This window comes from Heterocephalus glaber, unplaced genomic scaffold, assembly GCF_053883595.1.
Source record: "Heterocephalus glaber isolate CG9 unplaced genomic scaffold, H.glaber_assembly_v1.0 deba00001688, whole genome shotgun sequence".
In the NCBI taxonomy this organism is placed as follows: Eukaryota; Metazoa; Chordata; class Mammalia; order Rodentia; family Bathyergidae; genus Heterocephalus; species Heterocephalus glaber.
The window spans coordinates 95,423-120,593 of NW_028258413.1; the positions used below are offsets into that span (position 1 = coordinate 95,423).

Sequence of the window (25,171 nt, forward strand, 5' to 3'; positions counted from 1 at the left end):
TCATCACTGCCTGGCTATGTTTATGTTTTCCATAAGCATTCTCATTACTCAATCTTGAGATTGTTTTCACAGACAAGAGTATACAGAGAAAGCACAAAACACAAAGGGCTTACACAAACACATTAACCACTACAGAAAGCTTAAAGAAAATGAGGCACAAATCACCAAATAAAACAGACATACAACAAAATCTATATCAAATTTATGACATGCGGAGCACAGGGAATCCCAGAGGCTGGCAAATACCTTCAGCATGGTCATGGCCATTTTCATCAGGGATGCGTTCAATCAGAGTCTCAATGGACTCATCCCAAATGGGCCTTGTGTCAAAGATGTCCTCAGGAACTGAGTGCTCGGTCTCAACAGATGGCAGATTTTCAATAACTGAAACTTCCAGGGCACTACTACTTTCATCATCTGAAGCTAATTCCTGTTCTCTTTCCGACAGTGTAAGTCTATCCACTAGCTTGGAAGCCTCATCACTAATTTCCTCAAAGAATTCTATGGAGTTTCTGTAAAGGTCAAAGAAATGCTCCTTACTTTCTTTTGTGGGGCTCACAGCCCCCTTGGAGGAAGATGTAGTGCTTCTGCTCTTAACTGGCAATCGGGATACAAATATCTTTGGTCTTGTGTCTCCTTCCTCTGATTCTGACTCAAGTTCCTCTGCCCTCTCTCTGCTCTCTGCCTCTGTCTCAATGTAACTTCTGGCTTTCCCTGGCCATTTGGTCTTGGAGTCCAAAGGACTAGCATCAGATTCGGATTTGCTTCTATTGTCTGGAGCTCTGCTCGTCACATCCCGTCCCTGAGGTGCCCCTATCTTATGGAGAGATGAGTCTAGAAGTGGGAGCTGCTCTTCTACTCTTTGGATGGGTGCTTTGATGGGGATTTTGAACTTCGGTTTTGCATCATCCTCCTTACTTTCCTCATCCAGACTGGATGGAAAATCTTCAGAAAATGCACACTCATCCTCTACAGATGGATGTGTCACAGATGAAGTGGGGATAGTCCTTCCGAGGATTCTGGATTTGCTTTCAGTAGAAGACACATTCTCCATGGGTGCAGTGGGGATTTCAATCACGGACTTCACTTCCTCCGGGGAAGAATCAGGAGACTGCTCATCCCGATCTGAATATACAGACCTGGTGACTGTGGAAAAGTCTAACTGAACTTGGACAACTGGTTCTGGGGAGTCAAGGCAAGGTACCTGCTTCCTACTGGATGGAGAAGGTGTGTCAGGCATTTGCATGGGGAGGTCCTCAGCCCCTGTAGCAGTAGCCTCTAGTGTAGATGTTTCACAGGAAGCTGAAATCCCCACTTGAGCATCAAGGTGAGTATCTGAAGTGGGTATTTCCTCTATATCCTCACTTAGGTCATCTGGAAGTAATTCTGCTTCATCATCCGCCATTTCTTTTGATTCTGAAGGTGCTAGTGACTCAGCTGTTGTCTCCAGTTGTGGCTCAGCTCCTGTCGTCCCTGCCTTCATGTCTTCAGAGAAAGTCTCTTCCCTGGATTCTTGATCAATTTGAAAAAAGTGAAAGCTTTCATCTGCATAGGATCTTTTGGTCATATCAATGGCACCACTGCGGGTCATCTCAAACAGTTTTCCTTCCTGAAAGAGAAATGGATTTTGCTCACTTGTTGGGGTCCCCTCTTCCGTTGGAGTCCTAGCAGGTGTGGTATCAGGGGTGGTACCCTGTGACTGTCTGTCTACCATCAAGCCAAATATCTTCTGCTCTTCTTCTTTCACCCGAGCCTCAAAGGCTTCATCATCTTCACGAATTTCACTCCAGGAATCTGAATCCACATCTGTTTTTGTGATGATAACTTTGCTTATTTGTTCCCCAATGATTGTTGGTGTATTTGCTATAGTAGGCTGGGGAGAGGAGAAGGAGCTGTCTGACTGCATTCCCCACACTGTACTTTCTGGTTTGGATTCTGCTTGAAGGTTCTCACTCTCAAAATTAGATTCTTTGCTTGAAACAGTTCTACTAGAGGAGCTTGTTACTACTACCTCTGCTACAGAGGATGTGATGGTAACAGAATGCACTTCAGAAGAGTGAAAACTCATGGTGTGACTGGCATCTATTTGGGTTTTGCCTTCTTCACTAGAGAAAAAAGGTTGAGAAGGAACATTTTCATAAGGGCTTGTGATATGAGGATCATAGATTTCATTAGTCTCCACTAGGTGTGACTCTGGAATGTCCATGGACAACCTATTTGTTTGAGTTATAATACATGAGTCTTGTATGAAACAGTCCTTTGGTGAGCTCTCCAAAGTTGGGTCACTGTTGGTTTCCTCTATTTTTGTAGTAGAAGATATATCACCATCTAATTCCTTTTCTTCAGATACTGGACAATGAGTGAAAGAGGACAAAGAAGAAGGACTTTCACTGGGGCAACTTACTTGTGGAGATTCCACTCCAGAAATATCGAGCTCTTCTCCTTCTGTGTCATTTTCATGAGTGTCCTGGGAAGCTAATGATTCCTTATGGTTGACGAGCTGCTCATTGACATCATCAGCTGACTTCTGGAAACCTGAAGAGACAGGAGAGGCTGAGCTGCTAGGACTCATGGCCTCACACCCATGGCCATCACAGATTTTTAGTTGATTGGTGTCTTTGTTTAGATCATTGTAGGACTTATCTGCTTCATCAGTGGAAAAAGGATGACTGTCTTCAGCTGAATGGGATTCACTGGCTTTTCCTTCTTCTGAATTACCTAGCTCTTCCTGAGTATCTTCACTCATCTTGAAAGTATATTGTTTGGAAACTATAGGCTGAAAGTGTGCTTCTTCTGGGCTAGAATTAGAGTCTATGCTGGATGGAAGTGGGGAAGGAGGTTGCACTTGAATAACTGGTTCGGGTAAGAGGCCTGAGTCAGCACCTTTCTTCAGCTGAGTCAATTCAGGTTCACTTTCTGAGGAGGAAGAAGCCTTTCTGCTCTCGGAAGTTGCCAACATGGGAACATCACTTTTACCCTCCACACTCTTCATCTGTTTCAGTTCATCTACATCTGCTGAGCAGTCAGCCTCTGGGTCAGAGGATGATGAAGACTCCTCTTGCTTGGGTTCTTTTCTGTAGTCCCTTTTCTGCTTTGCTTCTTGTTCAAGTTCATCAAACATTTTAATTTTGGTTACCATTTTGAACATTTCCTCTTCAGGTGTGAACCTCTTTTTCTCCCCATTTTCGGAGTCATCCTCCTCTGTACATTCCTGAATCACAGCTGGTTTGGGGGTACATGCCTCTGAAGCTTTGGGTGTGACCTCATAGCTGACTTCTTCAGAGCTGGGAGTGTCAGGGGAAAGGGGGCTCTTCCCTGAGCTCTCCATCAGTGACGTCTGCTCAAGACTATCGTCCTCAGCACTGCCATCAGGATCTCGGAGTAGCCGGGACCGCATGGAGGCCACTTCTGTAATGAGTTCTGTTTTGGCTACAGTGGCAGGAAGAGCAAAGTGATTTGAGAGAATTCCTGCCTTCATCTTTGGTTCAACAGGGCTGCTTTCAAGAGAGTCCCGGCAAGGAGATTCTTTCAGGGGACTTGGTTCCAGAGAGTCAGGAGTTTTGTGTGAGGAATCGTCTTCTAGCACGGGGCTGGCTTCCAGAGAGTCTCTGTGGCTCACTGCCAATGACTCGTCAGCCGCGGGGCTGAGGGCCTCACTGTCTCGGCTGGGGAGTGCAAGCTCTAATGCTTGGGGGCTCCTAATGGCTGCATGGGGCTTGGGCTTGGTTTCTGGGTCTGTCTTCACAGAAGCATCAGGCAGGGTTGAAGGCTTTGCCACATCTGGGGTGGCTGTGCTTTCCTGAGTTTCACTATCAGTTTGTGTCCTAAAAGCTGAACTAGCAAGTGTAAGCTGACCTCCGTCAGAGCACACTTTCTCAGCCAGTGTCCTAGAGGTTTCTTCTGCTAATGGCACGATAGGGCTGCCAGAGCAATCATCTTTTTGTTTGGGGCATATGTCTCTGGGAGAGTCTGGGGAGGCATCCTTCTGAAAAGCCTCAGCAGAGGGCTCTGGGCCCTCAGGGACTGCAACACCTTGATCTTCAGAACCATCAATGATGTCTTTGGTTGTAGGAGGTTCTTTTTCTGAATGAATTTCTGGGGGTGTTTCTAATTTGGTGGTTTCCTTTATTTCCCCAATTTGCTCCTCACTTTTCTTTGGTGAGAAAGAAAGGCTTTCTGGGCTGGTCTCGGGAGTCTCGGCAAGGCCCTCATGCTTGTAGCTTTCTTCTGAACTAATCTGTGGGGTTCCCTCCATCAGGCTGCCACATGGTGAGCCTGCTATCCCTTCCTGCTTTAGGCTTTCAGAACTGTCAGCCAGAGCACTGCTCTGGAGGGACAAAACGGGGAGGAACTCATCCTTCATATAATCTAGTGGTAAGGCTGTACTGAAAGGGCTGGTGAGGACTTGGTCTAGGTGAACCTGTGCCTTCTCTGTCTCTTCACTCAGGCAAAATTGTTGGTATTTGTCATTGTCTTCTAACTCTTGTTTAATGACGTCAGAAAAGTCTGTGGAGGTTTTCCTGTCTGGGCTGATCTGCAGATCCATGTCTTCCTGTTCGTCAGCCACCTTTTCCTTGGGGATTTCTCTCTCTCCATGGCTTTCTTCTTCATACACTGACTGAGCAGGCTCTGGGGTTTTGTGGCTGGGAGTTTTCTCCTTCTCTCCAACTGCCTCTTCTTTCCTAAACCCTATGGAGGGGGCACGGACACCTCTTCTGGATTCTGCAAGCCCTGTCACTATGAATCTCTGGCCTCGTCTGATGGTCTGACTCTCTGTTCTCTGCATTTCTCTCTGGCTGGCTATCTGCCCCTTTTCTTTTTCTACCCGAGTTTTACCTTTTTCTTGTGTCTGCTTTTGTTTTGCTGATTTGTGCTCAAAGAGCCCAGTTTTATGTTTTGATGGGTCCTGACCTGATTGGAAAGCTTTCATCAACTCCCGGACAGACATGGTTTCCTCAATTCTCTCTGTTTTAGAAGTGGGGGACACAGGCGGTTGCTTCTCTGTTTTCCCAGTTGGTGACACAGGCAGGTATTTGTCGTTTTTCCCGGTAAGTGGATGCTTCTCTGCTCTTCCAGAGGGTGAAACAGGCAAACGCTTTTCTGTCCTCCCAGGTGACAGTGGAGGATGTTTCTCGGTTCTCCCAGAAGGTGAAATGGGTGGGCGTTTGTCGGTTTTGACCGAAGACGAAACAGGTAGGTGTCGTTCTGATTTTGTAGATGACACAGGGGAGTGTCTTTCAGTTTTGGTCGAAGGTGACACAGGTGAGTGCTTCTCTGGTTTACTTGCTATCAATACAGGTGAGTGTCTTCCAGTTTTCGAAGAGGGCGACACAGGTGAGTGTTTCTCAGTTTTACCTGATGGTGACACTGGAGGGTGCCTTTCTGTTTTTGCAGTGGAGGAAAGGGAAGAGTGTCTTTCTGTTTTAGAGGATGGCGATGCTGGAGCATGCCTGTCTGACCTCAGCAAGGGCGACACTACTGGATGCGTCCTGGGAGTGGCCTTTTTGGGCATGTCTTCTTTGCCTTTGACTCTGATGGGCAACTTGCTTCGCCCTTTCTGCTCATCTTCCACTCGCTTCTGGAGGGCCTTCACTTTGTCCTTTATGGAGCCAATGGGAGTCTCTTCTATGAGAGGAGAGGTGGCCTTTGCAGTGGGAAGAGGAGCAGGGGCCAGACCTGGGTCTTCATTTAATGACTCTTCAGAACTACCTTTTTTGAGTTCTGTTTTTTCTTCACTCCCTGTTAAAACTTCCTCTTTTTGTTTCTGCTTTTCTTTTAATTTCTTCCTCACTGGCTTCGTTATCCCCAGGCTTGGTCTGTGCTGCTTCTGAGTGCTGAGTTTCTCCTCTTGGGGTGCAATCTTCCCCGCCTTCCCAGAGCTCCTACTAGCAGCTGGTGCCTCACCGGCCTCCCCAGCCTTCTCTTCCTGAGGAGCCACATAAGCATTGAGGTCCTCAGCCAGGAAGTTCACGAGTCCAGCTGAGTCTTTCTCTGCTTTGACTTTGGTCTCTTTCTCTAGTCTAACTTCTACACATGGAAATTCTAAGATTTCTAAAGGTGCTTCCTCCTTAGCCTCCGCTACGTCCTCCTCACTAACAAGAACCCACTCCTCTTCCTCTACTTCTCTCTCGGCCTGAGAGCGCTGCTGGCTGCCTTTGTCCCTTGTGCATGTTCCACTTCTCAGGATCTCATTCACCTTCTCTAAGTCCTCTTTAACTCTTTCAACGATCTCAAAGGGCTCTCCTGGCTCTTCCTCAGCGACCTTCACCAGCTCCTTCACTTTCAGGGAACCTGCCTTATCAGACACATCTGTGGTCAAGATGGCGGTCATTTTGATCAAGTCTTGTTTCATCTCAGAAACTTCAGAGAGCAAGTCCGGACTTGCTAGGACAGGAACTTCATTAACCAGGTGACTTTTCAGGACAGATGTTTCTGTAGATTCTGTCTCATCATCTTTGATATGAATGAAAAACATTGAAAGTAAAATGGAAATCAAAAAAGATATTGGCAAATGTAATCAGGACTGAAAGGACACAGCGTCTTTTCCTGTCGTGGTAGGAGGGGCAACAGAATGGGCTGGGAATGGTGGATCCACAAGGCCTCAGGGCACAAGAGCAAAGCAAGGCTAACAGAAAAAAACTGAAAAGGAAAAATGAGCAGGAAATAACTTGCTTAATTTTCTCACTTGTAGCACATCCACACATATGACAAAGCTATCACAGATAATCAAGACACACACACAAAAACCACCACAAACCACAACAAAGGAAAAACGCAGTGATATTACACACAGGTATCTCAAGATTGTTCAGATGTTACAGATCAATGTTGGAAAAAAAAAAAACCAAACAACTATGGGGAAAACAAATAAGGAAAAGGCACTAGAAATCGCAGAAAGTTGATTTCCTCTGGGAGAAAGCCAGTAATAGCAAACTCAGAATAATGTCCAATGATGTACATACATTTTTAAACACATCTAAGAATTCAGCATGTTTTGTTCTGCCGATATGCAATGATGCCAGAAAACATATCTGAATCAGCTGCAAACTGGCATTTCATCCGAGGGAAAGTCACACCTAACAATGGAACACACAGTATTGTGCTGTGGACTGGCATGGTCCTTTCCTTGGAGCAACCTCCTTGTTTAGACATGGAACAGACAGACCAAGGAGGGAAAGAGAGGAAAGGAAAGGAAAACAACAGAAACAACAACACTTGTGATCAAACACATATGTGAGTCCAGAGTTAAAATATGAGGCATGGCAATCCAAGTCAAGACAGTCACACAGGACACACGCACAGTTTATGTAAGCCAAGTTATTTCCATGCAAAGCAAAGGTGGAGTAAAACTGTGGGGAGAGGTGGCCTTGTGGAAAAGCATGGGCATGAGGGTGATGAGAAATTAGAACGAATATGTAAAACATTACTGTGGTGAAGCATATTTACTTCCCTACGCATCAGCACAGAAGATGCGACGTGCAGTGCATTTGAGGAAACTGCAATCATTAATGGCCAAAGGAAATCTCAGCTAGATCTTTAAGATTTACTCAAAAAATTTTAGGAAAGAGTGCCTTCAAAGGAGCCTTTCTTTGAAGATTATTTTTTACATACATAAACATTATCTCATGATCCTCTTGAAAATAAAACCAGACAAGTCTGGATTTGAAATGTGTGAAACATTCATAACATCTAGGAGTGATTCAAGAAAGCTCATGGCAGTATAGCAACATGGCAACTTTTTTTTCTTCTTTTTTTTTTTAACAACTGAGTCAGACATACAGATCATACTAGCACATGTGCCAGGAACAAAGCAAAGGGCCATTTAAGAAGACAGTTCTAAAGATGAAAGAGAGAAAAAAAAATCACTTTTAAACAGGGTAACCAAGGAAGGCAATGATAATGTCATTAAAACAAAAGGCCCTTCTCTCAAGAAAATTTGTATTTGTTGAGTGACTATGTATATATAAAATAGTTTATAATTAATATCAATACAGATTTGTTCAGTTATATAAACCAGTGAAAATCTGTCCAGCCTCTCATATATCTTAGTCTTGAATAATGATTTCACATGAGGCTAAGCTTCAGTGAAAGCCATTCCAATAATGTAGCAGGAGATCACACTGTATTAGGACTGAAAAGAAAAAGCCTACAGATCATTATGTAGGGACAAACAGCCATATTAAACATGGCTCTGAATTTTCTTCTTTTGGGAAGAATACAGTACATCCCATAACATTAAAAAATTAGAATTTCTTTTTCTAAACCATTTGGGGCATAAGAGGCAGAAAACTTTAAAGCTCAACCTGAGTTTCCATACAAGAAGTCAGAGTCACTGGAAATAGGGCAATTAATTAAATGTTAATTGAATATTACAAACCTGAAAAGAATTCTTGGATAGTTCTTTCAAATCTATAAGAACCAATTCTCTCTGTATTTGACCAGGTTTAGGATTTTTGCCTCATTATTTAAAATTAGCCTGATATTAACACATTATTGTGATTAGTAATTTCATCCTGGAAGATTTAAATTTCGCATTTTTGAGTCCTAGGTTTTTTCTCTTTTCAGAAAGTTTTCACAGAAAGTTATTAGATCTCAGCCTACAGACTTTGGTTATACTCCACCGCAGTAAGAAAGAAGTGCAAGGGAGGGATGAGGGAGTTAGCTTCAGCTAAGAACTATTAGACAGTATCACTTTTGCAGGTGAACCTTTACAAAAAGAAAAAGAAAACAGGAGATCTCTATAGAACTCATTGTTGCTTTATATAAAAAGCGATACTGTCAAGTGAGTGCTTAAAAAATAATGAGATGACAATGTTATGCTAACAACTGGACAAAACGGTAGGGCGTCTTTCTAAACAAGCGCAACAGCAATACCAAGGTTAACAGGGATGTCAAAAGAAAGTGAATGCTTAGATAATAATCATTGCGTTTTTACAGCTAATTAGCTCAAAAATTAGGTATACTTGTAATTTAACTGGCCAAGCTGCTTTTATAAATATATATGAATGATTAATAAAGATAATATAAAAATATTATAGTGGTTAATAATGGCAACTAGCTTGCATCTTAAGTCATGCTTCCTTTTATTGTAGCCAGCGTTCAAACAAACTCAATTTCATTTAAAATCTTACTTTTTTCTGATGTCATATCGATCTGAAAGAAAACATACATAAATTGAATGGTTACAAATAGTGTCTAGGCTCATGGACCCAGCTGTGCACAACAAGCTCCTATTCATAATTACACACATGGGGTGACATCACTCCCTAGAGGAAGGTCAAAATAATTGGCTAAAGAGTTTTTCCCCACCCTGGGAATCTCAGTGATTCTTATCCTAACTTTGGGGAAAAAAATCTCTTTTCTAGAAACCACAAGTGGAAAATTCTTTTTAACATGTTATTCCTGGGGGGATAGGACCCAGGCTGTATTTGACATGAGAAATACATAATTCTTAGGTAAAAGGTCAGGAAAAGGGAGAAGTCAGTATTAATGAGTGTCAACTTAGCAGAGCAAAAGAAAAGAATAACAAACAACGTGCGGGGGGTGGGGTGGGGATTAATTCTACAAAAGTAGTTTCATTACCATTAATAACAAGCCAGCATTCCAAATCCTAAAAAGAATACAGACTGGGATCTATTGCCCTGAACAGCTCTGGAAGTATTCAATATTCAGTAGTCATACATTGAATGGAAAAATTTGTGAACATATAGCAAGACTGGTGTCACCGTTTCTTGATCTTTCAAGAAGGTATGGAGGCCTCACTTTTTAACAGCTATGCTGAGGGGTCGCAGAGCATAGGAAGGAAACTGAGCACATGACACTGTGCAGCACAGGGAGAGGGTGATATCAGTCTTGTCATCAGTAATGGTGTGCATGACTATATATGACAGAACAGGGAGCCTCTAACCACCCCTCTCCTTCTGCTCCATGACCAAACTCAGGCCTTTTAATTGTGGGTACAAGGTACTTACTATCATTTTGTTTGTATTTTTGTATTTCAAATGTATCAAAATAACATTATAGAAGCCTATATATTCAAAATATTTACATGTTCTTCAAAATCCCAGTTGTTTGAGAAATAGGAACTGATAGATGCATAAGCAAACACAACAAGTTTCCTGATGATTCATTTCATTTCGGTTATAATATTTAAGCATTTGTAGAACTTTATAAGGAAGACGATCAAGTTTTTGTTTTATTTTATTTTATTTTTTTGGTACCAGGGATCAAACTCGGGTCCGTGCGCTTGCGCAGCAGGCGGCGAAACCACTGGGCTAGATCCCGGGCCCTCACGTTTTTGTTTTAAATATTGAAACATATAATTCAAATGGCTACTGATTCAAGGTAACCTAAGATCTGTGTTCTCATCTGTGGGACAGCAGCACACACCTCTAGCGTAAGCAAGAGATCTGTGTTTATATGGCCTGTGGGCCTCTTCATAAGGACCACAATTTATGAGAAATGTTCATGACTACCATAGCTCCCCACTGTAATGTTATTCTAATCTAGAGGATGGACTGTATGCTTCTGAAAATCTTTTGCCTCAGTGATTCTCAAACTTTTTGATCTTAGCACCAGTTTATATGCCTAAAACCTTACTGAAAAGCCCAAACATTTGTTTATGTGTGATATGGGTAAAATGAGAATGTGTATTACAAATTAAAGCTGAGAAATGCTAGAATCAAGATCACACAAGCACACATTCCACTGATGGTCAGAGTGCCAATGTGATCACAGATATTACAGAACCTCTAGAAAAGTCATCTGGAGCTTGTCAGGATATGAAAACTAAAAGGGCAGATAATATCTTAGTATTATTGTAAGATATTCAGATGTCTTCAATCTAACTTTTGAAAACTGCTGGTTTACCCTTTGAGAGTTGGCAGAGAAATATGTATTACTGCATAAAGAGCTAAAATTTATAGAGAAACTTTCCTATTCTCTGAGATGATTCTAGAGGACAAGAAAACAGGCTCAGAGCATTAAGTACAATTCTGCACCCTGAGGTACTAAGAACAGCTGTCTACCCCTCTATGAACAGATTAAGTATGTTCTCTTATTAGCGGTTACGAGGACACAGCCATGAACAGGTGACACTATCACAGAATTACCTCTTCTTCCTGCTCTTGATCTGACTCTGATTCCTGGATGCCCAAAGATGCCATGCAAGATGGGAAAAAAGAGAGAAGGAGGAATAGAGTATTTAGAAGAAAAGAGCAAAAATACCCTGTGACATACATTAGCAGGCAGCATACATTCAGCATATTCTTTTTTCCCTTACTAACAGTTTATAGAAGGCAGGAAGAAAAATTAAAGAGCACTGACAGAAGTCAATAGATTCAAGGGACAGAAATAAGCAACATTATAGATATACTAATTTCAGATGCTATATCACCAGCAGCTTCAAAGTATTGACATTTAATGAGTCAAGTCATATTAGTCTACAGAAACAGTGACATGATACCCCAGTCCTTATGTAGTTGAAAAGGTTAAAAGGTACAAGAAAGCATATGGAGAACACATTTTAAATACACTGGGAATATGTAAAAGTTTTATTATAATAAAGAGCTACTAAATTCTAAAATATCTTAAGTGTAGATGTTTGACATTTTCTTCTTTTTGTTTTAGTTACTAAATAGAAAACTGTCCTTGACCAACATAGACTGTCTGATATGTCTGGATTCAGAAAGAAAATGTAAAATAAAGTAAATGCTTTCTTTTATAGCAAACTGAAAACTCACTGCAGCCAGTCAAAGTGCATTCATCTTTGTATATGACACAGGTGGCATGCAGATGTTGTTTTTCTAGCTACCATTCTGGACCAGGTGCCTCACTAGTAATCAGCATGAAACCTCAGAGTGCTTTCACAACCACTGGAGTCCAGTTAGGCTATGCTCATTTGGGTTGAAATAGTTATTGCTATATTGAATTTTTGAAATAACATATATTTAAAAATATAGATATTTCATTTCCTTTTTAACCATTTAATAGGTACTGGCAGTGTCTTACATGATGCTACGAGCTTTACTCTATGTAGGTGATTTTTGTTTACAAGAATAATTAACTAAGCACAACTCTAAGCTCCAATCTTTGACAACCAAATTTCAAAGGTTATAGCACCACTTTATATGCCTAAAAACTTACTAAAAAGCCTGAAGAACATTTATTTATGTGTGATATGGGTAAAATGAGTATCTGTGTTATAAATTAAAGCTGAGGAATGCTAGAACTCAAGACTACACAAGCACAGATTCCACGGATGGTCAGAATGGCAACGTCAAGGTCAGAGTGAAAATCTGACAACCATAGTGGGGTACAAGTAGTCTACAAAACTCTGCTTTGTGGAATGATTTGTCTCTCTATTTCCTATTATCTCTCTTTCACTTCACCTTCCTTTATATTTTGGGTTTCTCATATAATCTACTTCTCCAGATGTTTGGGACCTCACTCATCTCCCTCCCCAACGTGTAGGATACACACTCCTGCTAGTGACCTCTGACAGCCACCAATCCAGTGCTGTCCGTGGCTTCTAGAGAAGTTACTTGCACTCCTGAATAATTCAGTGGTCTTCTTTGATGTATTCAGTATACGTGAGGAATTATGTTAACAGGGGAAGGTTTGAAAAGAAAGTAAAGCCTATAGATAAACTAGGTCAAGAATTAATACATTTTTTCTTTCAATAATATTTCAAATCTGTTCTTTGTAAAAATGAGGATTTAAAAAATACTGATTATATTCTTATAAAATTGAAAACTTAATACTCCTAAAACAGGACAGGTTATAAGATAAATAAAAATTGGTATAGCAAAAAAATAAAACATCATAGGAGTTTGCTCTGTATTTAATAGGATATGATCCACCAGTGCATTGGTGATGACCTGAAGCTAATGGACTCTAACATTTCGGAAGGGACAAATACATGAGAATGGTCTTAGGAAAACATGTAAAAATAATGAAAAAGCCAACTATTTTGTTTTTAGGGTTAGTTCAAAGTGATAAAATCTAAACTCATTTTTCTCTCTTCAGTGTCCCACATATATTTACAAAGTTTTCCACTAAGTAAGTGCAGTTAATACATGACAAGGTGGAACTATTTTTTTCTTGGCTTGAGTGGAAAATTGTAAACGTAACAAAGTACCAAAAATGGTTGTTATTATGTGCCTGCATTCAGTGAGTCTAAATGCTTTAAACTGGTCTCTATATTGCCTGCTTTTATAAATCCACAGGAGACTCTACAGTACCTTTGTATAAATTGGCAGGGTAATGTTTAAGTTGCAAATAGCTTGATGCACCAGGCCCCTTGTGGATTTTGGCTCCTTCATAAATGATAGTCGACCGCAAGGTTCCTGAGTTGTATCACGGACCTTGAACAAGAAAGATTCACATGGGGGGATTTAGCTCAGTGGTGCCACCACCTGCCTTGCAAGCACAAGGTCCGGAGTTCGATCCCCGGTATCCCCTCCCCCCCAAAGAAATGAAAGACATTCACGCTTCACCCATGTTTGACATTCACTATTTAGTTGATTACATCATCTTTAACAGGGGAAAATGAAACTCATTGGTTAATACTTAGTACAGATTCAAAGGCCTTTCCTTTTGTCTTTTCCTATTATAATTTAGGATGACTTAAAAAAAATCATTTGCTATTGAATTTTGACTGACAGAATGGCACAGATTTAAGGTATATGATGTGGTTCGATGCATGCACACTGTGAAAGGGTCACTACAGCCAAGCTAGTTAATACACCCACCACCCCCGATAACTGCACTCGCGTCTCTCACTTAAGACTTCTCTCGGTGAATTTTGAATATACATTATGTTTTAAATATAGTTGCCACCTTGTACATTAGATTTCTAGATCTTATTCAGCTTTTTAAAAACTATAAAATGCATATAGAACATAGACTCTATCATTTTAATATTGTAAGTGTATAATTTAGTAGCATGAAGCACATTCATAAAGTTGTGTCATCGTCACCATTATCCAGAACTTTTGATCATCCGAAGCTGAAACTGTACCCATTAAACAGCAACTCCCGATTCCTCAGCCCCTGATAACCCCTATTCTACTTTCTTTCCTCTGCATACACCTAGGTAGAAATACTTACCTCACATATATGGAGTCATATATTTACTATTTATTTTATTTAGTATAATGTTTTCAGGTTTCATCATATTACACTATCAGAATTTCATTTCATTTTCTTATCTGGTAAAATATTCATAACAAAATTTCACTTTAACCATTTTTTAGGTATACAATTCAGTGGCCATTAAGTACATTCATCATAAACCATCTTTACTCAAAAATTGTTCATCTTCCCAAACTGAAACTCTGTGTGCAGTAAATAATAGCTTCCTAACCCCTCCACCCATTCTTCTGTCCCTTGTAGCCACTCTTCTCTTTTCTGTCTTTTATACCCTAGGTATAGCATATAAGTGAACCACACAATATTGCCCTTTTATATGTGGCTTATTTCATTTAGTATACATTTGGGTTTATATCCAGATAACCCCCCAAAGCCTCCTATACTCATAGTTGGAGCTTTTGGGAGGTGTTTGGTTTATGAGGTTGTTGATACTCATCAGTGTATTAGTCCCCTCATGAGTTTATAGCTAAATATGATATTGGGAGGTAAAGCCTGGTTGGAGGAGGTGGGTTCCTGGGGCATGGCCTGGAAGGCTCTATTGCCTTCCTTCTTTCCTTTTTTTTTTCTCTCTCTGTCTCATTTTGCTTCCAGCTGCCATGTCATGAGCAATTCTCTACCTTGCTGCTCTTCCACAATACTCTGCTTTGGAGCCAGCTGACTATGGACTGAACCCTCTATAAACTGTGAGCCAAAGTAAATCTCTCCTTCCTTTTTTGTGGGTATCAAGTATTGTGTCTCAATGATGAGAAAGTAACTAAGTGTATGTCTGTAAGAGTAATCCATATTGTAGCACTTGTGACAATTTCATTCTTTTTTTAAGGCTGGATAATATTCCATTGTTTATTTATATCACATTTTGTTTATCCATTTATCTGCCAATAGACATTTGGATTGCTTCCACATTTTGGGTGTTGTGAATAAAGCTGGTAAGGACATGAGTGTATAAGTAATTGTTTGGGTCTGCTTTCAGTTATTTGGGGTGTATACCTAGAAGTAAACTGCTGGATTATATGCTAAATTTACATTTAATGTTTTGAGGAAATACCATACTGTTTTCCACAGTGACTGAATTCCTTTAAAATTTTATCAGCCTTGCAAAGGGGTTCAGAATTGTCTCAAATTTATTTATTTATTTTAATAATAGTTATTCAATAGGTATGAAGTAGTTTGTCAGTGTGATCTTTATTCGTATTTTCTTAAGCAAGTACTGACATTGGGCATTTGTATATCTTCTTTGGAGAAATGTCTGTTTAGGTCCTTTGCCCACTTTTGTATTGGGTTGTTTGAATGATGACTTTTGCATATCAATAATGTCAAATATGAGCTTAATTTTGCAGCTGTCTGTGTTAAACGGATCCAGGAGCCCTCAGCAGTTACTGTTTAATGTAGTGATCTACAGGAGCTTTTATCAATAATCAGGCAAAAAATGAGACAAGCAGCACAATCAAATATTCTTTAGAGATCTCAGGAAAACAAGAAGGGGTTTGCAGATACATGCTTGGAAAAATCATGAGGGTTAAAATAATAAAGGAATCATTGCTGATGAACAGTTGGGAATTTGTAGCGTGAAGTCGGTCCAGGAAAAAATGATGGAGACTGGCCTCTACCTTGTGAGGATTGAACATTAAGACCTCTGTGTTAGTGAAATAAACCGTGAAACACAGGGAAGAAAACAAGCAGCTAGAAAACAGAGCTACTCATTTGCACTCTTGTGGACCTCTTTTGAATTTGAATCTTAAATAAAACTTATATACGTAACTGCTAAGTCCATAGCTTAGGTTAATATTCCCAAACAGAGGCTCCAAATTCATAGTGCACTAACATGTATGTCTCCATAATGTTCAGTGAACTTATGAAAGTATATAAAGTCTACAGATTTAACTGGGGGAAATTCTTAGTAAAAGTGATATACTGGTTTTTTGGAGAGATTTTATTACAAACAGTTGTCAGAAGTCTTTTGGGCCCCATGCTTGTGAGATTCACATGTACTTGAAAAATCTAAACATAAATATTTAAAAGAAGTATTAGAAAAATGCATTTTCATTCACATTGAATGTTCAGAGTTTCTAATGAATGAATTGGGCATAACCTGACCTTGTTTCCTCCTTATTCATAGTCTATAACTAAAAATTAAGATGGACTCTAAACTTCAAAAAAAAATTTGGATTTCTAGGAATATACAATTTTATAGATGTGGTTTAAAATATCCTTGGAAATAACTGAAAAGCAAATATTCTCTACTACAAGAGGAGGTCAAATTCTTTCTGGCTCTTGAATAAAAGCAGATAAAGTTCCATGCATACATTACCTTAACAAAGAGAGGAAGTCTGTTTTCTTTAAAGGCAAAAAAACTGAAGATATGATGTTGGCCACTCTTAGTTAAGGGCACAAGGTTACCAAAACAATCAACATAGATGGGTTTTCCTTCTAATACCTGAATGAAACCAGAGAAAAATAACCGAATAAAATAGCTTCAATTATAACTTATTATTTATTTATACAAACAAGAACTAGTAATACTAGTTGGTACTTTAAATACTTAAAAACATATGCATAATAATCACTGTCAACTGACATTCTGTTTTATCTGTGGCAAACCATGTACCAGCCCATATCTTCAAATACATGGTGGCATTTAATGTTATTTCTAACCCTGGATCAGGTTACCCACAACAACCAATATATATTTAATTCCTAAATGTAAAATTCTACTTGGGTAGCTTTTGACATCACAATGGGTCAGATTATTGGATTTCAATATCCAAAAACCTACACAGTTTGGAAATTCTAAAATAAGAAAGAGTAAAATAATAAAAATTAAAATAAGAAAAAATAATGTAGAAAAATACTGGCTATCCTACTTCAACATTTCTTTAGAAGGAAGTACTTCCTGGAATGTTTTCTTTCTAATCAAAAAATAATAAGAACAACTAGAAAAGCTAAAGAACGTTTAAGCTGCTGTAGTCATATATTTCGAGCTTATCATTAACTCACAGTTTTTTGCCCAAATAATCTCTCAAGGAATTCTTTTACCTCTTCACATATACTGAGATCATCCCTACAGGACAGGTCCAAATTGGTGAAAAAAGGCTAATTTTGGATCTTGATCTTCAAACTGATCAAGCTGTGGGTGGGTCTTTCTTTTTACGTCTCTGTTTATGAAATTCTATTTGATATACAATCTAATAACAAAAGCTTCATGACACAGCACACCCAAACTCCTCTCACAGTACCTCTACATCCCTGCTTCTGGCCACCTCAGCAAAGTTTTCTTGTTGCTCCAGGGTCTTATCCACTTTGTCATCAGTCATGCAGAAACATCTCAGCCTGGCTTCGATGGGGTCATGGGATTTGGCAAACACTACAAATTTGGCCATGTAAGGTACACAAATAATTTCTCTATATACTTGTGATGCAAAGGCAACAGATTCCTGAATCTGTCGACAATCTATCAGCCAGAACCTTTAAAAAAAATAAAGTCAGTTAACTAAAGTTTAAAGTATGCCACTTGAAAAAAATCAGTTCGTTCATTTTTAAGTAAAAATCAACATAGTCACCAAGTTCTTCTTGGAAAAGAAAGGGGAGAGACAGTAAAAGGAAAACAGAGGGAGGGGAAGAAAAGATGGATGGGAGGAGAAGGGAGGGAGGAGAGAGGGGGCAACATTTTTAAGATTAACTATTAAATATTTCCCTGTGCTTTCTTCCTTAGAAACTCTCACGTGTATTCAGTCTAAATTTATCTTCAGTGTTGGAACCCTTCAGCAGTTTTAGCCTTCAGTACCAGACCTCAGGACAGGGACCTCACAGAAGGATGCCTATTTTCCTTGATTCCTCTCCTTTGTTTCATTTCCTGAAGCTTTTTAACAAAATATACCCAGCTTTTCTTCATTTCATCATTCTTTTCCAAGGAACTCTCCAGTCAACAAGATTGGCTCCATCACTGCAACCATTTAAAAAACATGCATGGTTTCTGCCTATAATCCCAGCACATTGGGAGGCTGAGGCAGGAGAATCACAAGTTTGAGCCTACCCTGGGCAAAAATAAAAAATAAGAAGGACTGGGGATGTAGCTGAGTGTGAAGGTCCCTAGTTCTTCAATATCTGCTTGCTGGGAAACCTTCCTCCAATGATTACTTTCCTTCCCCAAACTCATTTCCCACAGACTTTAAACAGTCCTGAGATTTCCTTACCCTTTTAGTCTCTCAATATCTTGATCCATCTGCTTCCTCAGTTGTGAAAAATAACAAAAGGTTGCCATTTAACCATTTTAAGCGTACAATTCAGGGGCATTAAGCACATTCACAGTGTTACGGAATCATCACACTCCCTTTCTGGAACTCGCTCACCATCTTGGACAGAGGCTCTGTCCACTAACCAAGAACCCCTGGTGTCCCTCACCACGGCTGTGGGGAGCTTCATTCTCCTCTGTCTCTGTGGATTTTCAATTAGCATAGTGCTTGTAAGATTTAGTGTGGTTCCTGGCTCCTGACAGACACTCCAAATTAGCATATTTAATTACTGTTTCTTACTTTCTGGGAATTAAATTATTAATGTAATAATAAATTTTGTGGCATTTTTATTGGTTTTATTTAAACATTTTATATATTGAATATCTACTTATATATATTTATGTTTATATGTATCATCTCACAACATATTTTTACTATAACCTTTTTAATACTTTTTTTGTAGTATTTTAATGTGCTTGAAGTTCTCTTTGTTTTTTGTAGTTTTAGTTGACAGATACTCTTTGTATATATTCGTGGTGACGCCTCACTTCTTTTCCCCACAAAGCCATGTATAGCGTTGTCATCCAACAGCCCAGCATTATTTCTGAACTATAGGCAACACGGATGGTTGTTGGTGTCCCTCAACACCCCGGCATTCTGCCTTTGCATCCCTGCTCACATTCATCTGTTCCCGTTCTATCTGCCTATTTATTTGGTTCCCACATACATCTCAAGAGTGCCCTCTTCCCAGATGCCTTCTCTAACTATAGGACACCATCTCTAGTGCCTCTAGTCTGTCTTCTCCTGCAGGACGCATCACCTTCTGGCATCAGACACAGATGCATGGTTGGCAGGACACACTGAAGCAAAGAACTGTAGCTGCCTGCTGAGCCCTCCGAGTGAGGAACTATAAACATGGGGCATTGCTGGGAGCTGTTAACTTACTGTTCATGCATTTTTACCTTTCCTCCTACCTCCATAGGAATTTAGGGTTTAACTACTCTTGCCATCAGTTTTGTCATCTGTAAAATGGACACAATGTCTCTTGCTATACTTGTCATTAAATTATTGTAATATCCAATTAAAGATGATGTGAGTGCTTAGATGAAGATGAAGTCTTACCTAATGAAAGACCATACAAAGGGGAACTAATATTAAAAAACTGAGTTAATGTGTGCAAAAAAAGTAGATATTATCAGTTTTTTAAAGATGTGTAATAACTGAATGGGTAATATGCAAATGTGTTAGGATGTATAAGAGCCCCTGAAATCTCTAGACCATTTAGGCAAGCCACGGTGGGCTTTGTGCTTTTGTTATTCTGTTGAAAAAGTAATTCAGCCTATGTTATTGGCAACAGGAAATTTCTCATCCCTAAGGGCTTTACGACTGGAAACATCAGCATTAGCTGCTAAACCCAGAGTCAAAATCATACAACCAAAGGAGTCACTTGTTTTCCTTAGATTTTCATGACCTGTAGGATTTAGTTACTGTATTGTTACTACTGCATTTGCTGGCAGGTCCAGACCGTATTTAAAATGGAACCAAAAAAGATCACTTTTAAAGAATTAAGAGACAAAGTAACAGAAGAACAAAATGACAGTTGTGGCAGGGAAGCACGGTGGGCTTCTTCCTGCTCCTCAGCATACCTGGCAGACACGTTGGTTGTAAAGGAAACACATTCATTGACAAAGGTGAGTGGTGTGGTTCCTGTGATGTCTTCCCACTGCGCAGGGGTGGTGCCGCCTGAAGTAACAGGGTAGTGGAAGAAAGTTGGGCAGAGATTCAGACTCTGGGCTGTGGTTCTGGCTGGGTTCCCAAAGGTAATCCCACCCCACCCCTCAAAATGACACTGAGAACAAAGTGGAAAAACTACCTGCTAAAAATGACAAACACCACTTCTCAAGAAACTCAATTTAAGGGAAATTATTTAAATAACTCTACTAAGCATTAGTTCTCTGCCTGAAGCATTTATTTCAATTGTAGCATTTAAAGTTAATTTTGAATTGTATCTAATTGGTTATTTTAGAAGATTCCCTGACCAACTAAGAAGCTGAATACTTCATGAAAATCATGACCCATCTAAATACTCTCTTGTTCTTGGACTTCCTATTTTACACAACTATTTTCAAAACATGAAATTTCTTCTCAATTTACAATGAAGGTTGGCAAATAAATATTGGAAAAATACGAAAAGTTCATGGAGGAATGAATCCCTTTGTAAATAGAAAATTACCAGAAAGGCTAATGGTGACCTGCCTTATAAGAGGGAGAGACAGAATAGCCAAAGTGTTGCAGGACAAACACACACTGAGATGAAGGGAAGTCTTGACTCTCAAGTTTCTTAAAGAAGGGAATGGTTAGCAAAGAAAGCTTATAGAAGGTTACTCAAGTTGACCTTTAAAATATGCACTCTTGGGCCAGGGATGTAGCTCAGTGGTACCACGCCTGCCTTACAAGCACAAGGTCCCGAGTTCGATCTCCAGCACCACAAAAAAAAAAAGTATTCTTGGTAGAACTCTAAACAGCAAAAGACAAAAATCTAAACCCCTAGCTATTAAAATTAACGCTTAAATTTATTGTTTTAAAAAATAATTTTAATTTTTAAATAATGAATTGTGTAGTGAGAGACCATGTGAGACAAGGCCCTGGAAGAAACAGGTCCAAAGGTGGCCAGGCCCACACGGTGTCTTCATTTCAGCACCATGAGTGCAGGGTGTGGCACAGACGTCTGTAGGCTCACAGGGTTCACATCCAGGTCATCCTGCAGTGCGTCACAGAAGGGCTGATCACATAGCCCTGGAGCCAAGCCATGGGGAAGACGAGCAAGTGCGACAGGAATGAAGAGTGAAGCAATGATCCCTACACTCACCACAGTCTGGACAGCTTAACATTCTGCCATGTTATTAAACTTACGGAATAATTTCAATGGTTCTCTATCATAAGCATGAAAAATGCTTTAATAAGAAGAAAAATTAGAGTCATAAGATGGAAGAATTAGAGAGGGAGAACAAAATAAGGGTGAACACTTCTGCCAATCTGAATGAAAACTGAAAAAAAATTCAAATAACATTAAAATTAACCAAGAATGGTTATTGTTCCTATCAGTGATAGTGTCAATATTTACTGCATACCAGCACCACATAATCATGATTAAAATGGGTAAGTTATTGGAGCCGGGGATTTAGCTCAGCAGCGCCGTACCTGCCTCGCAAGCGCAAGGTCCTGAGTTCAATCCCTGGGTCCCCAGCCCCCCCAAAACGGGGAAATTACCAAAGCAGGTAGTCCTAAAACAGGTTATTGGTATGAATTTCTTTTCCTCTCACCGTTTGTAGGGTTATTGTTACGAAGAGACAACCAATGTTTTGGGAATGTCTTTTGAGAGCTTGGTAGTTGTCTGTAAGCTACTACAAAGATCAATTGAAAAGGCCAAAAATCAGTTAATCATTAAAAAGTCTTATTTTGTGTTTCCATAGCTAGTTCAAAACATCAGTGATCCTAGGTAAAACAGTATGGCTGAACTATTGAGTATAATAATTCAAGGTGGTATTTCCCCACCTTGAGTTTTCCAATGAAAATTTGAAGCCTGGACTTTGACAGTGTATGGGAGTGGGTTTGAATATCAAGTCAGCCAAATATTCTAGTATAACTCAGGCAAGTTACAGAACTTCTCTCAACCTTGATTTCTTTTTTATTCAGAGTGTTGAAGTTTCCTCGTAGGGTTACTGTGAAGAATTAAATGACAATGCATATAAAATATCTAATACTTTGATATATATAGTTTATTTCAGAAATAATATTCCTTTTCAGCTTTCACTTCCCTAATGAATTAAAAATACTTTTCCTGAATTAATGCATATAACTCAGCAGGCATCTTATGACCAAGATAATTTAATTTTTGCGATTATCTACATTTCTTCTTGCAGAAGTCTCTGCTAACACAGTCATACACGACTCACCTGTTATGCTGCATAGTAATCTTAAGGTTGGTGCATCTCCCCCAAAGCCATTTAACATGACATCACTTGAAGCTTTGGGGACAGGAATGGTCATGGTAATTGGCTTGTGGAATTTTCTTCTTCTAGGTTCCAAAGTGACTATAGGGCTAAAGGTAGCTTTGTTGCCTAGGATCTTCTTAACCAGCTCACTGGGCATAGGTTGGGCCTTGACAAAGCAAAGAAAAATGTTAAACTCTATTCTTATATTTAATGTCAAATATCTTACCCAGAGATTTACATTTTATCTCACAAATCATTCTGGTGGAAGTCAAATATGACAATCACAAGTTTAGTACTATTATACCTGTGGTCTCCAATGCGATGGTAGCTTTTGCTCACTCAGGAATCATTTGACACTTTAACCTTTTCGTTTTCATTTGCAAAACTGATTTTTAATCACAAGAATACAACTCATGTGAGAGTCACAGGCAGTAACATGGACATACCTGCAGGCCTACACGGATCCGCTTGGTCAGTGCACCCTCTGGGAACACAGCCTGCACCTGGGGGACCACGGTGCTGCTCAGCACGCCGCCCTCTGGGCCAATCAGGTTGCTGTCCTGTTTGATGCGAGACACCACTGCAAAGTACTGTGGGAAGTCACGGGTGATGATGCGGCAGATTCGTTTCTTTTCCAGGTCTTCTGGGCTGTCCAACACTGAGGAAAAAAATGAGCCATCTTTATAGAGCAAGAACTTCCTTCGGGAGGGAGTCTAGCCAACAGGCTCATGGGCACTGTATAAATTGCACTGGTGTAGCTATTTAGTACAATACAAAAAAATCGCAATGGTTTAAAATATGGAAAATGTAAACTGCACTTCAAGGGATTATGGAAAGTTTTTCATTTTTAGAAATCATTTACAATTCATCACAGAGGGAGAAATGCTAATTCTGTGCTTACTGACTACTGAGTATAACAATACAGTAAAAGACAGAAGCCCCAGGATCTGAATATACATAATTAAAACTGATGAGGGCCAGGGATTTAGCTCAGTGGTTCCGCTGCCTGCCTCGAAAGTGCAAAGTCCCAAGTTTGATCCCTGGTACAAAAGAAAAAAAGACTATTAAGATAATGAATGAAGCCAGGAATTTAGCTCAGTGGTTTCACTGCCTGCTGTGCAAGCGCGAGGACCCAAGTTCGATCCCTGGTACCAAAAAAAAAAAAAAAGAATATAAAGATAATGAATGAAGAGCTTGAAATAGTGCCTGGTGCCTTGTAAAGTTATATAAATTAATGACAAATAAACAAAAATGTATTAAAAAACACAAAAAACTGTACTGACAAATACTAGCATATACCCTCTTTCCCCCAAAATTAGACCTAACTAGAAATTAATCAGCTTTGAAAACTAGAAAAAAAAAGCCAGCCCCAATCAGCCTATCCTGGCCATCCCTGCCATCACCGTTCTCTTGCTCAGTGGCTGCCCTGTAAGGCAGGTAAGGCAAGGATAGGCTGACTGGGGCTGCCACTTTTGATATCTAGTTTTCAGGGCTAATTATTTTCCAGCTAGGTTTTGTTTTCAAGGAAACGGTGCTTAGAAAAGAATACATTTCCAAATGCACAAATATAAAGAAATCTGACTTTTTTGGTTTTAAAGTGAACTTTTTACATATGGAAAACTTAAAAGAATTTGTCCTCATCCACAGGCAAGATGCAGTACTCATGTCAGCGTCAAAGGCAGGTACCCATCTGAGGGGAAAATATCCTGGAACTAAATGCTGCAAAGAAGATAGTTCTAGGAGAAGTAGCTACATGTTGCAGGGAATAAGCTTTATCACTGATGTAAGAATTCTGATCTTTCTATCTTGGAAAGATACTTGGAAGATACTGACTTTCACACTTAGAGGGCATAATTTTTCCTCTTCCACCTTGGGAATAAGGTAAGCCTGTCCCTCTCTATTCTTAGGATGTAATAACAAATATTAAAGGAGTTGTGAGCAGTTTACTCTCTACTATCCCTGGGCCATCCCTGAAATTACAGCCATCTCGACTACAGGCAGACTGATAAACTCGCTGAAAAGCTGTACTTATCCCAAGGTGTCCGGCTCATCACAAAACTTGGTATGATTCTGGCACTTAGCCAAAGAACTTGCACTAGTTTTTGCAGTTTCTTAAACTGGAATGTGTCTTGGAGTGGGACTAGGACTTCACTCTGCGTCCCCTCTGGAGGCTTAAGAATGAGCCACTTCCCTCTAGTCTGAGATCTTTCAATCCGTGGTTTACTGGCCCAAGATACACTTGGGATTTATAGAAATTAAAGTTCTAATAAAAAAAACTTAACTTGATATGTGTATATATGCAACTCAACCCTGGTTAACTCCCTGTCTGAATTATAGATAGAAGATTGAATGAAATTAATATTTTTACCTCCTTAGAAAGATAAAGTGTATTATCTCATAACTATTTATGAGACATAACAGAATAGATTAGAACTTTTTATCAGTATCTTAAATATCTAATTTTTTGGGTCAGGGATTTGGCTCAGTGGTTCTGCCGCTTGCCTCGCAAGCACAAGGACCCAAGTTTGATCCCCGATACCAAAAAAAGAAAATCTAATTTTTTAAGTAGACATTTTTAAAAAATCACAGTTTATTCCCCAGTATCAGTTCATCCTGTCACACAGCAACAGTATCTGTTCTACTGCTAGTTTTAGGTTTTAAGAGGTTTGCACTGAAGACGGAAGCATGTTGTACCCTCTTACTAAAATGATATGGTTGCCATCTTAAAGGATTTTCTTTTTGTGAATGCAACAGAAGCAAGAACAGGTAAATGTACTATGCATTCCAACTCATCAC

At 39.6% G+C, this 25,171-nt stretch overlaps 1 protein-coding gene across 44 annotated transcripts in view; it reads right to left on the reverse strand.

Annotated features, from left to right (window-relative positions):
- Positions 1-25,171, reverse strand: part of Ank2 (ankyrin 2) — a 567,339-nt gene that overhangs the window by 22,696 nt on the left and 519,472 nt on the right. For 42 of the 44 annotated variants that reach the window (XM_087198843.1, XM_087198849.1, XM_087198848.1 and 39 more), the window contains 9 exons: positions 22,822-23,033; positions 22,337-22,541; positions 20,027-20,123; positions 17,385-17,613; positions 16,460-16,585; positions 13,242-13,364; positions 11,112-11,144; positions 9,132-9,153; positions 247-6,453 (listed from right to left, as the gene is read on the reverse strand). In XM_087198843.1, the coding sequence (XP_087054969.1) occupies positions 247-6,453; positions 9,132-9,153; positions 11,112-11,144; positions 13,242-13,364; positions 16,460-16,585; positions 17,385-17,613; positions 20,027-20,123; positions 22,337-22,541; positions 22,822-23,033 (7,254 nt within the window). The remainder of the gene's footprint in view (positions 1-246; positions 6,454-9,131; positions 9,154-11,111; positions 11,145-13,241; positions 13,365-16,459; positions 16,586-17,384; positions 17,614-20,026; positions 20,124-22,336; positions 22,542-22,821; positions 23,034-25,171) is intronic. The other 2 variants (XM_087198824.1, XM_087198853.1) reach the window with 1 other exon arrangement.